Source organism: Hydra vulgaris, chromosome 13 (assembly GCF_038396675.1).
Source record: "Hydra vulgaris chromosome 13, alternate assembly HydraT2T_AEP".
Classification (NCBI taxonomy): domain Eukaryota; kingdom Metazoa; phylum Cnidaria; class Hydrozoa; order Anthoathecata; family Hydridae; genus Hydra; species Hydra vulgaris.
Window position 1 is genome coordinate 47,191,629 of NC_088932.1, and position 13,479 is coordinate 47,205,107.

The 13,479-nt window shown below is 27.7% G+C and overlaps 1 protein-coding gene and 1 long non-coding RNA gene across 2 annotated transcripts in view; one reads left to right on the forward strand and one right to left on the reverse strand.

Moving 5' to 3' along the window:
• The window catches only part of LOC136090181 (tigger transposable element-derived protein 1-like), a 101,830-nt gene extending 90,393 nt beyond the window's left edge, over positions 1–11,437 (forward strand). The window contains exon 2 of the mRNA XM_065816356.1: positions 9,386–11,437. Coding sequence (XP_065672428.1) covers positions 9,393–10,961 — 1,569 coding nt within the window. The 5' untranslated portion in view covers positions 9,386–9,392 and the 3' untranslated portion in view covers positions 10,962–11,437. The remainder of the gene's footprint in view (positions 1–9,385) is intronic.
• Positions 11,438–12,929: 1,492 nt separating this feature from the next.
• On the reverse strand, positions 12,930–13,432 carry LOC136090253 (uncharacterized). Its single transcript, XR_010643293.1, has 2 exons — positions 13,153–13,432; positions 12,930–13,033 (listed from the first exon to the last, which is right to left on the reverse strand). It is a non-coding gene; the product is annotated as an uncharacterized LOC136090253 (long non-coding RNA).
• Positions 13,433–13,479: the final 47 nt, after the last annotated feature.

Genomic DNA, 13,479 nt, shown 5'->3' on the forward strand with positions numbered 1-13,479 from the left:
AAAGTGGCTTAAAACTCGATCTTTTAATGATAAGTTTTGTTAATAACAAATCATTATATTCCAAAAATTAGTTCTAATTGCCAGGTTGGTATTTTTTTTTTTACAAAATTAATGTGTTTTTGTGAACTAATTTAAAGTGCTCATATTACCAGGTGGTCTGGGTAATATGAGCATTTTTGTTACTTTTTTAAAACCTGTGTTTTTAAGTAAAAATTTCGGGTGCCCAAATATCTAAGTGGATCATGAGAAGGGATCCCTAAATATTGTTTATTCGCAAAAATTTTGCATCCAGCTTAATTATTTTTGAAATTATTCCAATTTTTGTTTAATGTGCTCATATTACCCTAATCTACCCTATAATTAATACTTAGCACGTTGTAGAATTTAAATTAGGTGGAATTCCTATATTTTCCTGCGTTCGAAACCGTAATTAACTGCCGGACGAAAAATATGTAAATAAGTCAAACCTCACTCAAAAAAGGTTTACGCAAAAACATATAACTAATGAGATATTTCGAAACATAAAATAGAATATAAAAAATTAAGTCCATCGTTTTTGCAATACGTTATATATCAATAAATATTTTATATTTCAATAAAAGTTAAACAAAATACAATTCATATTCATATAAAGGTTTAAGATTAGCTTGACCAACATTTCTTCGACCTATCGATAAATATCGATACTCCCCAACTTCGCACTTAATTGCAATCTTTCTTGCATGTCTTATTACTCCTGATAGATCGAAAATAAAACAATTGAGTCGTTCCTAATATAAGACATAGGTACTTGAAAAATTACATTTACACTTACTATTTATTATATTTATTACGTTACTTAACAAACCACTCACTCACAATTTTACATTGCTGTCAAGAATTAATCCAAGCAAGTTTTTATTTATTTTTACATTATACAATTAATCCAAGCAAGTGTTTATTTATTTTTATATATATAAAAAATAAACTTCATGTGTATATAAAAGTTGATAAAAAAAAAGGATCAAACATCGATCATGATAGAACTAAAGACAAAAAATTTAAAAATAATAAAGAAAATACAATGTTTGTTTTACATATTACAACCATGCTAAACAGCTAAAAGTGAAAAAAATGTAAAAACCATGCTAAACAGCTAAAAGTGAAAAAAATGTAAAAACCATGCTAAACAGCTAAAAGTGAAAAAAATGTAAAAACCATGCTAAACAGCTAAAAGTGAAAAAAATGTAAAAACCATGCTAAACAGCTAAAAGTGAAAAAAATGTAAAAACCATGCTAAACAGCTAAAAGTGAAAAAAATGTAAAAACATGCTAAACAGCTAAAAGTGAAAAAAATGTAAAATAAACATAAAAACTGTAATAAAAAGAATCTTTGAATTGAGTAAAAAAAGTTTAAAATAACACACTAATAAAATAAAATTCAAGACAAAAAATACAAGTTTTGTAAAACTACCTTCTGTTAAGAGTTTGGTAACCTCTTAACTTCTGTTAAGAGTTTGGTAAGCGTTAGATGCACCATTCAACATTTGCTTTATATCCACCTTTCTCATGTATTCAAAGTGTGACTGTTAAATTGATAAAAATATATTTAGCAGCTATTCACTTTAATGTCACCAAAAAATTTGTACTTACTGTCGACGATAAATTGAAAAAACTTTGAACTTTCCAAATAAAGGTTTAGTTTTACACATGTCATGACACATTTATTTCTTCAGTTGATCATCAACATCATTATCATAAAAAACTTGTCTTGCTATTTAATGCCAAAAATGAGTATTATAATATACTATATACTATAAAAAAAATGTTAAACTAAAGTATAAAAATGAAAAATGAAAACGAAAAAATGAAAAAAAAAAAAAAACCATTGCTAAGTATAAAGTTATTGTTAAAAATGTTATACTAAAGTAAAAAAATGAAAATAAAAAAAACAAAAAAACAACACAAACAAATAGAAATCAATACTTAAAAAGTAATTGACGGTAACTGACGTTAGTTACAAAGTGAAATAAGGCAAGTTTTATAAAATAACACATGCGCAAACACATTTGATCACAAATATTGTTTAAGCCTGGCACAAGCTCGGCAAAGTTGGCCGATCGTAAAAAACAAGCATGGCCAAGCGTTGGTTGATGACTAGCATCACTAGCGTGGTGGTGCCAGTCATCAACCAATGAATCCCATGCATGGACCATGCACGACAAGTTTAATTTAGGCTTTTAATTTTTAAAAAATGTTTAAAAATCAGATACTAAAATACTGCAAAAAACGTCCCTTAACTTTAAATTTTTTTGAAAAAATGAATGTCATTAATATAAACTGATAAAATTGTAGGTTTTACATGCTTTGTTTTTGTTGTCCAGGCTACAGCAATAGTATTGACATTTTAGCGAATGTATAAAATCAAATTTAAATTTTAAAAACAAGGGAAATTTAAATGAATGGAAAGGAAGTCAAATGTTATATATGTATATATATTTTTAGCATAAATAAAAATCTATTTGTAAATGAAGTTGAAGTTTTTATTTCCCCCTCCCATCCATCCCTCCCCCTTCGATTTCCCCTCCAATTGAAAGAATAGTCATCTTTGCCACTATTATTAACCCACTTCCTATATGAGCTATAGGAAGTGGGCCCACGATGCTGCCTTTAATACAGCCTATAAGCTTCATAAGATGTATCTAATAGAAAAACAGTAATTATAAAATATGTTAAAATTTATAAATTAAATGCTATATTAAAAATAAGATGCTTTTACCACCTGTTGAAGATAGTGATAATGTCGAAGCTAAAAAGTCAATTTTGAAACTTTAATTTACGGAAAATATTTAATAAAGTTTGTGGTGATTATAAAAAAACAAACATTTTTACAATTTATTTATGCAAATACAAAAGCTTAAGCACTTACATAAAATATATTTATTTATAATATATTTTTATATACATACACGTAGTTAAATATACAAAGTTACATTTACCGCTAGTTGTAGATAATGATAGTGTCAAAGCTAAAAAGTATATGAATTTACATGAAATGCTAAAAAGTATATGAATTTACAGTCGTCCCCCAGTTAACGAACCCCCCTGTTAGCGAACTTTCGGTTAACGAACCGAAAGTTTGCCCAAAATCCTCCCCCGGTTAACGAACCGGAACTCGGTTAACGAACCGGGACCGCCAAATGGCGTGCACACGCTCGTGAAGGTCGGGCGCGCCGTCCAGCATTTCCCCCTCAGTTTTGTGAGTGTCATGGAAGCCTGAGAGGTGAATGGTTGTGCTGGGTGTGCTTTTGTTGTTTCATTTTTTTCTTTTCTTGTTTCACTAATATTTTTCATGCATTTTTGTGCTTTTTTCTTTTGTGCAAAGTGACCTGGCTGACGAGTTTGGTGTGAATAAATCAACCATTTTTTGATAAGCAATGTTCATGTTCAATTTTTAGTTTTTTCTAAAACTTTGACAAGCAATTTTCATGCACAATTTCAATTTGTTTCAATTTTTAAAAGTGCATAAATCTCAGGTTTCAATCATTTCACCTTTGCCTATTTTATTTATCAAGTTGGACAATTTTTTGAATTTTTTCCCCCATTATTTCGGCAAAATCCACCAATTAAAAATTTTTTAATGGCGGCCTATGGGAAAACGCATTTCGGTTAACGAACTTTTCGGATAACGAACTAGTTCGTACTCCGAATTAAGTTCGTTAACCGGGGGACGACTGTATATGAAATATATGAATTTACAACTGTAAAACTAAATTGATTTTAGTACTGCAAAACCAAAGTGTAAAGGTCAACTTTATTAAATTTATTTTTAAAACACCATACCGTAAGGTGTTTTAGAAATGAATTTAAAATAGTAATAATAAAATAATGTAAACAATATCAAGCTATCGTATGATACGATAGCTTGCTACTGTTTACATTATAATTACTTATTTTATTTGATATCATACAACAAGCTATGTGTATAAGACATACAATCTTATACTATTGTTATATATAGTTATGTATATAAGACATACTGTCTTATACTATTGTTATAACAGTTTAAGACATACTGTTTTAAACTATTGTTTTTAAGTAACATTTAGGTCCTTAGCTTATAAACTTTGTTCAGATTTAAACATGTGCAAGGCTTCTTGTTAAAAAAACTTTCCACATAAAAATGTCATTTTAAAAACTAGAACATCATCATCATCATTATTTTACCACTTTGCTTCTGTGTTTTCCCGGTTTGATGTTTCTCACCATGATTAAAATGCACTTGTGTCTTAAAAAAAGAACTTTATGTTAAAAAATTCCCGCCTCAAAGAAATTTAGCGTAAAAAAAAAAAAAAATCCCTAAATACGGTCAATGCTGTCAAAAACGGTCTAGAATAGCCCCTGATATATATAATACTAAATAAGTAACAATTACAAAAAATACACTTTGCCTGATACATAAACAAACATTACCATGCTTCTAAATAAATAATAGTTTTATTAACAATATCAATTAATAATATATTACCTTATAATATCAATATATAAATAATATATCATTTTTAAATATTCAAAACTTAAATTTTATACTTTTTCTTGATTTTTTAATCTTTTTTTCAATTTAGCATGTAGTTCTTCTAAAAACATATAGTATAATAATATGATTAAATAACATAAATGATATATAAATATATTTTATTTAATCTGAAAAAATGCACTTTAAATATAGGCTGTGTCATTTTGTAACTAAAGTCAAAATTCTGGGACATACTTTGTAATCTTTATTATTTATATCAAATTGATGTTTAAAATTTTAGCTTATATCATGCATAACAAGATTACATGGAACTCATTTTTTTTCAATTTTTATGCTCTTATGCAAAAAACTTTTTAAATAAACTATATTAAAAGCAAAAAAATATTGAAAGCCTAATAGCCTGGGAAAAAAGTTTTTGTTTGCTAAAAAATGATTTTATTCAAATAATAACAATTACAAATCATTATTGCAAAACATAATTGCTACACAAAATCATTTTCTCCAATTGTTATTTTGTAACTTTTTGTTTAAATTGTCCTAATTTTTTCCTTTGCAACTACGGTTTTTTTGGTAACATTAGCGGGCATCTTCTTTTTCTCCTCTCTTGCTAAAAGTATCACATTTTACAGTCATTTGTTACTTACATGTTTTTTATGAACTGAACACACTTTCTGTAGCTCTCCAAATCATCCCAGCAGCCAAAATCTCCTTTAATCCATTGATTAACCTTTGCATCAGAAACACTAACAATGAACCAACAAGGTTAAGAAGTGTCAGATTACTGTCCATTTAAAAAATTTTTGTGGGCGAAGGTGTGCGTGTCTAAATTTCTCTGGCTTAACACTAATAAGCAAATTTTTATCATTTCTAACATATTGATATCAGGCAAAGCTTTGTCTGCTAGTGCAAGAACAACTATTTGTTCATCGAAATGCTTATAAAAGTCATTTAACACAGCCACGTCACATCTTGGAGCAGAAGCTATTACTCTAATTTTTAGGAACCGTGGGGCATGCATAAAAGTTATGAAGCTGGCATAATTAAACTTTTTCTTATTGTATTTTACCATGCTGCAAGAATCTGAGTTTCTGAAAAATTCTGCCTAGGAAGAACTAACTTAGCCTTAATAACTTGCGGCAATCACTTCTAGCAAAGGTTTCATTATGAATTGCACAAGTCATATAAGTTCAAGCTTTTTTGGGTTTTTCCATAAAAATTATACCAGAAGCTAGAGTATTACATTCAAAGATAGATACATTATCAAGCCTATTTACCTCATTAAAAATTTCTGGTCAGATTTTTTTAAATTTAATAAAAATTGATTTTTGTGAACATTTAGTATTGCCAAACAAAACTTCTAAGAAATATGAAATGTATATATATAACTTCTAAGAAAAATTCATATATATATATAACTTCTAAGAAAAATTCATATATATATATATATGTATATATATATGTTTTGGTTTTCGACTAATCTATGATTTCATTTCAAATAAAACCACTTTTGTCTAACAATATCAGACATGATTAAGTGTAATTATAAGTAGTATCTGGCATACCTAAAATAATTATATGATGAAATTTTAAATTGATTTATGAGTTACACAAATGAAAACTTAAGAGCAAAAAAACATATGTAGTTAATTTTTCATGTGTAATATTAAAAATTATTAGAGTAATTACGATAAGTATAAAATTATTAGAGTAGAGTATAAATAGAGTAGAGTATGATAAGTATAACATTATTAGAGTAGAGATGTAATATTAAAAATTATTAGAGCCACTGTTTCTATCTGTGTGCATGTGTGTGTGTATATATATTGTAAAAATATTAAAAATTGAATGTTTTACTTGATCTTGATCTACTGGATCTGGATTTACTTGATCTGGATTGACTTGATCTTGATCTACTGGATCTGGATCTTGATCTAGAAGATTGAGTTTGTTCTTCTTCTAAAAACATATAAAAATTTGATGTTTGAATACCTGATTTAAATGATGTGTCATGTCATCTTTTGTATTTCTAAAACTTAAGTTGTTATTGCCTTTTGCTTAATTAGTATTGCTGTTGTTTTTTATGTTGCTTGGTATCATTGCTATATTAGTATTGTCTTTTTATTATTTTTAATGTCATTATTATTATTTTTATTTAAAACTGTTATTATTATCATTTATTACTATTTCAATCAACAGTATACATATCTAATATACTTTATCAAAATTACTGCGAGTTATCATAAGTTTTATTTTATTTTTATACAAACATTTATGTTCATGTTAAACAAATATATGTTGATCTTAACTTTGCAATAACATTATAATATTAAATAATTGACCAATAAATAGACGCAAAATTTTAAATTTCTTACAAGATGATGACATATTGATTGATAGCTACATTAAAAAAGTAATAATATTGGTTATTAATAAATAATATACTAATATTATTAATAAGTAACACTAATATTATTATAATAGGAGTATTATTATATTGGTTAGTAATATGCAAGATAGCACTGTTTTAACAAACTTTCTAACAAAAACAAACAACAAAAGCCTCATTTGTTTTAAGTATTTTAAGCTAAAATCAGCCTTACCATAAGCTTTAAGATAAACACGAGGTGAATTTTAAATTTTGATATCGTTTTAAAATAAATGAAAATTACGCATGCGTTAACATTTTTCTAGGTCTGCGATTTTAGTAAAATCGGAAATGTCCTTTTGAACGACATTATTTAGCACTAACCGTCAGAAACACTCAAATCATTCCTAATATAATGCGCAATATTTTTCTTTACATAAATAAGAACTCCTCCACCGCGTTTATTGATAAGTCTCTCTTGAGAAATTAAATCAAAGTAAGGAAGATTAAAATTTGAACTAGTTTTTAAATCTTTTTCAGTTATCCAGCTTTCGGTTAAACAAATTATATTAAAAAAATTGTTGGTTTCTTGTAACAAATTGAGAAGATTTTCAAAATTGCGGTTTAGGCTTCTAATATTTATATGAAGAATTCTTAGTTGATCAAACTTATTGCTTTTTGTATAATTATAAAAAAATTCTTCTAATTTGTTAGGATAGTAATAAGAACAATCGTAATAATGTCATTGAAATAATTAATATCTGGATCAAATTTTTCATCAGATGCTGAAAAATTACAACTAAACGATTTAAAATCATTTTTTACAGACATTTTGATTGCGTTATAAATTAGAAGAACTTTCTTAACACTGTATGTAAAAAAAATTGTATAAAAAATTATTTTTTATGATCTCTACAAAAAATAGAATCGAACTTGAGAATTGCGTATTTACCTTCTTTTCTCAATTTAATCACTTCATCCCAGAGTTTTTTACGCTTTTCCATTGTTTCCTTTGCAAAGTCTTCGTTAATAAACACACCAGTTCCGCGTAGTTTTTTTGAGTTTAGCAGAATTAACTTTTTATCATTGAAATTTAAAAGTTTTAAAACAATTGATCGCTCTTTTCCTAACTTTATTGACCCTGATCTGTGCGCTCTTTCGATTATAATTTCTTTATTAATTTGGAGTTTTTCAGAAAATATTTTTTTAACAATTTTTGTACTATCTTCCCAAGATTCATCAGGTAGTTCTTAAACACCATCTATTCGCAAATTGTTTCTTCGGGATCGGTTTTCGAGATCTACTAACTTTTTTTTTTATATCTTTCAAAAATTTTGATTCGTTATTCGAATCAAGAAGTGTTTTTTCATTGTATAATTTTTTAACTTCGTCTATGCGTTTGTTAGTTTCTGATATCCTCTTCATTGAAATCTCCTCTTGGAAATCAATACTCTCTTTTAATTCACTGATATCTTTTAACATACCTTTTATTTTTATTTTGTCTTTGTTCAAATCGCTTTCAATTTTTTCTAGTCTTTCTGTTATTATTTTCATATTTGCACAAGTGATTTTTGCAAAGTTACTTTCTTGTTCTTTAAGTAGTTTTTCTGTTTCCTTTAAAATAGACTTTCTCTGTTCCTCTAACATGCTTTTTATTAGTTTTTCGATGTTTTTTATAGAAACTTCCATAGTAATTGGTCTGATGTAAATAGTGTAAACAGATTTTTAAAAATAATTAAATACTAAAAACTTAAAACTTTTTTTTTTTTTTATTAATTCTTACACAGCAAAAAAAACACGTCTGTTCACGAACAAAGCATGCGGCAAAAAAAAAAAAAAAAAAAAAAAAAAAAAATTATTGTTATAGTATAGGGGAACCTGTTGTACCTTTGACCACGTTGTACCTTTGGTCACTCTACTCTGTTAGCTTACTATTATTATTTTAAAAAAACGGGAAGTGTCATTTGAAATAGTAGTCCATGACAACTCTTCTTATCGTAAAACATTATACTTGGGATAGATGGTATTGATCCACAAGCAATTATAAGTTTTGACTCTTAAAAAGTAAATATTTGTGTTAATCTTATTCTGATTTTAAAACTGTGATAAATTGTTGTTTGATTCATCTACGACATTATAAACATTACCCAACATCTTTTTTTTGTTATGGAAAATTTTGGATGATTATGTCTGACCGTAAGAAGAGGGCTTTAAGAGGGCAAGATTATAAAATTTATAATCTACCTTATTAGGCGGCGTCTGTGCTTTATTGCTTTTTAATGCAAAATTGTTTCTAGTATTATTATGATGAAATAATTCCATTGAATTTTAATGCAATTCACTATTTATTCTTGAACCACTACTACACTTAGAATAATCAATTTTGTTGATTATTGAAGCTGAAGCAATATTATTGTCAAGTTCATTTTATTACCTAGTTTCTGCTCAGCTATAGGGAATTAAATGTATCGAAATAGTTAATTAATTTTGTTAATATATTTTAGTTTTAAAATGCCAAGGAGCAAGATTGGTGTTTTTCGCAAAAAGATTTCCGAAATGGATATGCTAAATGCAGTGAATTTTGTGCTTCAACAAAAAATGAGTTTAAGTGAAGCTGCAAGACATTGCAACATTAAAAAGTCAACTTTAATATATCAGTTGAAGCAGTTTAAAAAATCTGGTAGTTGCGAATATTTATATTCACATACCAAACCAAAAAAAGTATTCTCAACTGAAGAAGAATTAATTTTGGTAAACTACTTGGCAGTTGCTGCAAATATGCATTATGGACTTACATTAAAGCAGATAAGATCCTTTGCATATGAGTATGCTTTAGCAAATCATAAAAAAATTGAAACTTCATGGATGAAAAATAAATGTGCAGGTGAACAATGGCTGCGAGATTTTCGCAAAAGATATAATAACAAGCTATCTCTAGGTAAACCACAACCTACAAGTCTTGGTAGATCTTCTGCATTCAATAGAGAAACTGTAAGAATTGTATATAAAAATTGCAAAAATGTTTTAGAACGTTATCATTTTGACCCATCAAATATTTGGAACTGTGATGAAACAGGAATTACCACAGTCCACGTACCACCAAAAATTCTAGCTCCAAAAGGTAAAAAACAAATAGGGAGCATAACTAGTGCTGAACGAGGCAACAATGTAACAATGATTGCAGCCATTAATGCTACTGGAAATAGCATCCCATCATTACTTGTATTTCCACGTGCTAAATTCAAAGACTACATGTTAAATAATTGTCCTCCTGGAAGTGTAGGAGCAGCTAATAAGTCTGGATGGTCAAATGAAGTCATTTTTGTGCAATTTCTTGAACATTTTATTAGTAATGTGCGACCGTCAATTAAAAAACCTGTTCTTTTATTAATGGATAATCATGAGAGTCATGTAAACATTTCTGTTATTGAGTTAGCAAAAAAATCAGGCATAGTTTTAATGACATTTCATCCTCACACAACCCATAAAATGCAACCTCTTGATCGTGGTGTTTTTGGACCATTTAAAACTTTTTATAACAATGCCATGAATAACTGGATGATATCACCAGGCAATGCTGGTAAACCAGTCACAATTTTTGATATATCTTACCTTGTTGGTCAAGCTTATCCTCATGCTTTTGTACCAAATAATATTATAAACAGTTTTAAATGTACTGGATTTTATCCATTTAATGAAAATATTTTTACTGATATTGACTTTTTAGCTGCAAATGTTACTGATAGGCCAATAGTGAATACTGAAGCTTGCCTTTCTAATGAGATTATTGATGTTAAAACTGCTCCATCCAGTGTACCATCAACGTCATCTATTGTTTTAGGGGAAATCCCTACTGTGAGTTTACCATCAAGATCAATTGTTTCACCTGAGATAATACGACCTCATCCTAAAGCCAAATTAAGAAAAACAAATACTTCAAAAAGACGTGATAGAAAATCATGTATTTTAACTGATACCCCTGAAATTAAAGTTATTCTAGATTCAAAATCTAATAACCAACAATTTAAAAAGACCTCTTCAAGCAAAAGAAAAAAAAATGGCAAAGCAGATTATTTTTAGTCAGTCTGACATATGTTTAAATGATGAAAGCTCTAATGAAATTGATTTTGGAGTAAATATACTTGATAATGAAAGTGAAATTGTTTCTGGAGATTTTTTAATTGTCAAGTTGGCTGGAAAGAAATGCTTTAGATTTTATGTAGCAGAAGTTTTAGAAGTTGTTGGTATAGTTTACAAAATTAAGTATCTTAAGAAATCAGGAGACTTTTGTAACAAGTTTATAAGAGAAGATGACAATCTTTATGATTTGGAACTTAAGGATATTATTATGAAACTTCCACCACCAAGTATTGGTCATGGTTCATCTAAGCGTCAGTATCTTATGTTTGATGTTGATCTGACTATTTGCAATAGTTAATATATTTTACTCTTTTATCATTGTATTTTTTGTTGTCATCATTAAGATATTTTCTATAAAAAGCATTATGATCATATGTAAATGAATATAGACCGCCAGCTAACATAAGTTATAAAAATATATTTTTGCTCTTTTCTTAACTAAAATAATAAATATAACTGTATATATTAGAAAATATGTTTTGTACAATTAAATCGCGTTTAAAGTTTTGGACCTTAATCCTAATTATTTCATGTAAGTAGCATCTAACTAAAGAAAATATGTGACTTTATCTAAATAGTTATAATAACTGATTTTATTGAAAAAAATTAGTAATACTGAGTATCGTAACTTTAATACACAAGTCTTTGCAAGATTGTAAGGATTGATTTTTCTAGTTTTTTTTTAGACAATTAGGATTGATTACAAAATAATTAGATTTTTTTTATTGATATAAGATGGACCAAAAGTTTCTATATAATATATAACAAGCTAGAATATTAAAAAGGGTTCAAACATTGCATGATTTTTTAATAATAACATTTTGGTCAAAGGAACAACGCGCATCGGTCAAAGGTACAACGTACGTGTTGTACCTTTGACCAATAGACTTCTTTTTTTAAAACGCGGGAAAAAGATACTTCTTGGTCAAATGAAAAAAAAGTTCTAAGTATAATTTTTGGGCAAAATATAAGAGAATATTATAAAGTTTGAATGGTTTGGATTTACTCAATAGGCTACGCAAAAAACGTCTTAAAGCAAAAAGTAGTCAAAGGTACAATAGGTTCCCCTACATACAAATGATGTATCTACGTTTATAAGTACGTCGAAATTTAGCAATAATAAAAAATAAACAACATAAATTCCCTATAAAAGTTATCTATCCTTTATTATAATAGTCTAGTCAAATTAGGGTCCGACCTGGACAAAATTTGGATAAAGATGAATTTGGTATCATTCAAAGCGTAATTTTATCTACTTTAACATATCCAAAATCCATCAAAATCCATTTTGGGAAAAAAAAGTTGTGATTATTTTAGCTCACCTCACTTTTTTTCAAATTTATTGAAAATACAAAAAAAAAACGTCGTGTCTACTGTCAATAAGTTGTAATAACTTATTATAAAGTAGCTCAGTCTTTATGAAATTTTGTGCAGATATAGCCTAATGTGTAAAAATTTAAAAAACTTCAATGTGCTTCAGAAATCATGTTTTTAAATGCTGATGTCAGCAGTTTTTTACAATATTTTTTATTTAGGCTAATACTTATAGTATATTAAAACACCGTTACTTAAAAAATTACTAAATAAATACTTGAAATTGAGACTGAAATAAAAAAACTTATTTATTAGTATAACTATTTTAAAAAACAAGCATTTTTGAAATATTTTCTTTCAAATAAATATAATTTTAACTACTTTTGAATAATTTTTCAGGTTTAAATATTAGTGTTTTTCACACTCAACTAATATAATTAGATATAAAATCAAAAGTCAAACATTTTTTCAAAAATGTTTCCATCTCCATCTTTACTACTTTCGTATTCATTTTCACTGTCATCTATATTGACGTTATTTTTTGGTGCATTTGTGCACTCCAAACGTTGGCACGGTCCGCAGGCTGTCGTGCAATTTATTCCATGACGTCGACATTGGCATTGTTTTCCACATGGTGTTTTAGTATTAGTGCCGCAGTTACATCTTATAATATTAAGAATGTGAATTGGTGCAGGATCCTGAATAAAAAAATTAAAAAGTAAATTAGACTGTTTATTGAAAAATGATTATTTTCAAGAAATCCGTTTTGAAAGTGAAATCGGCATTTGTGGTTTATTTTGCGCTCCAGTATACGTACCTTGTCTGTCTTTATAGGTACCAAAACGTCATTTTCCCTTCTCCATCCCCACTTTGTTTCATTCATATTGACTTCCAACCAATGCTGAATTTGTAAACACACTCGAAACGAATGGTACTTGATCGCGCTTTTCGGTTGGTGGTAGTCGATCTGGCTGAATTCCTTTTTTGGAAGTTGCCACCATTCTCATATATTTTTGTTTCCTAAGTTGTGCTAGCGAGACTTGTTTATTTTTTTCACCTATAGTAATAGTTGAGCTGAATTAAACCTCTGCAAAACAATATGGACGTATAGTAATAAAATAAATAATATTATAAATAAATTAAA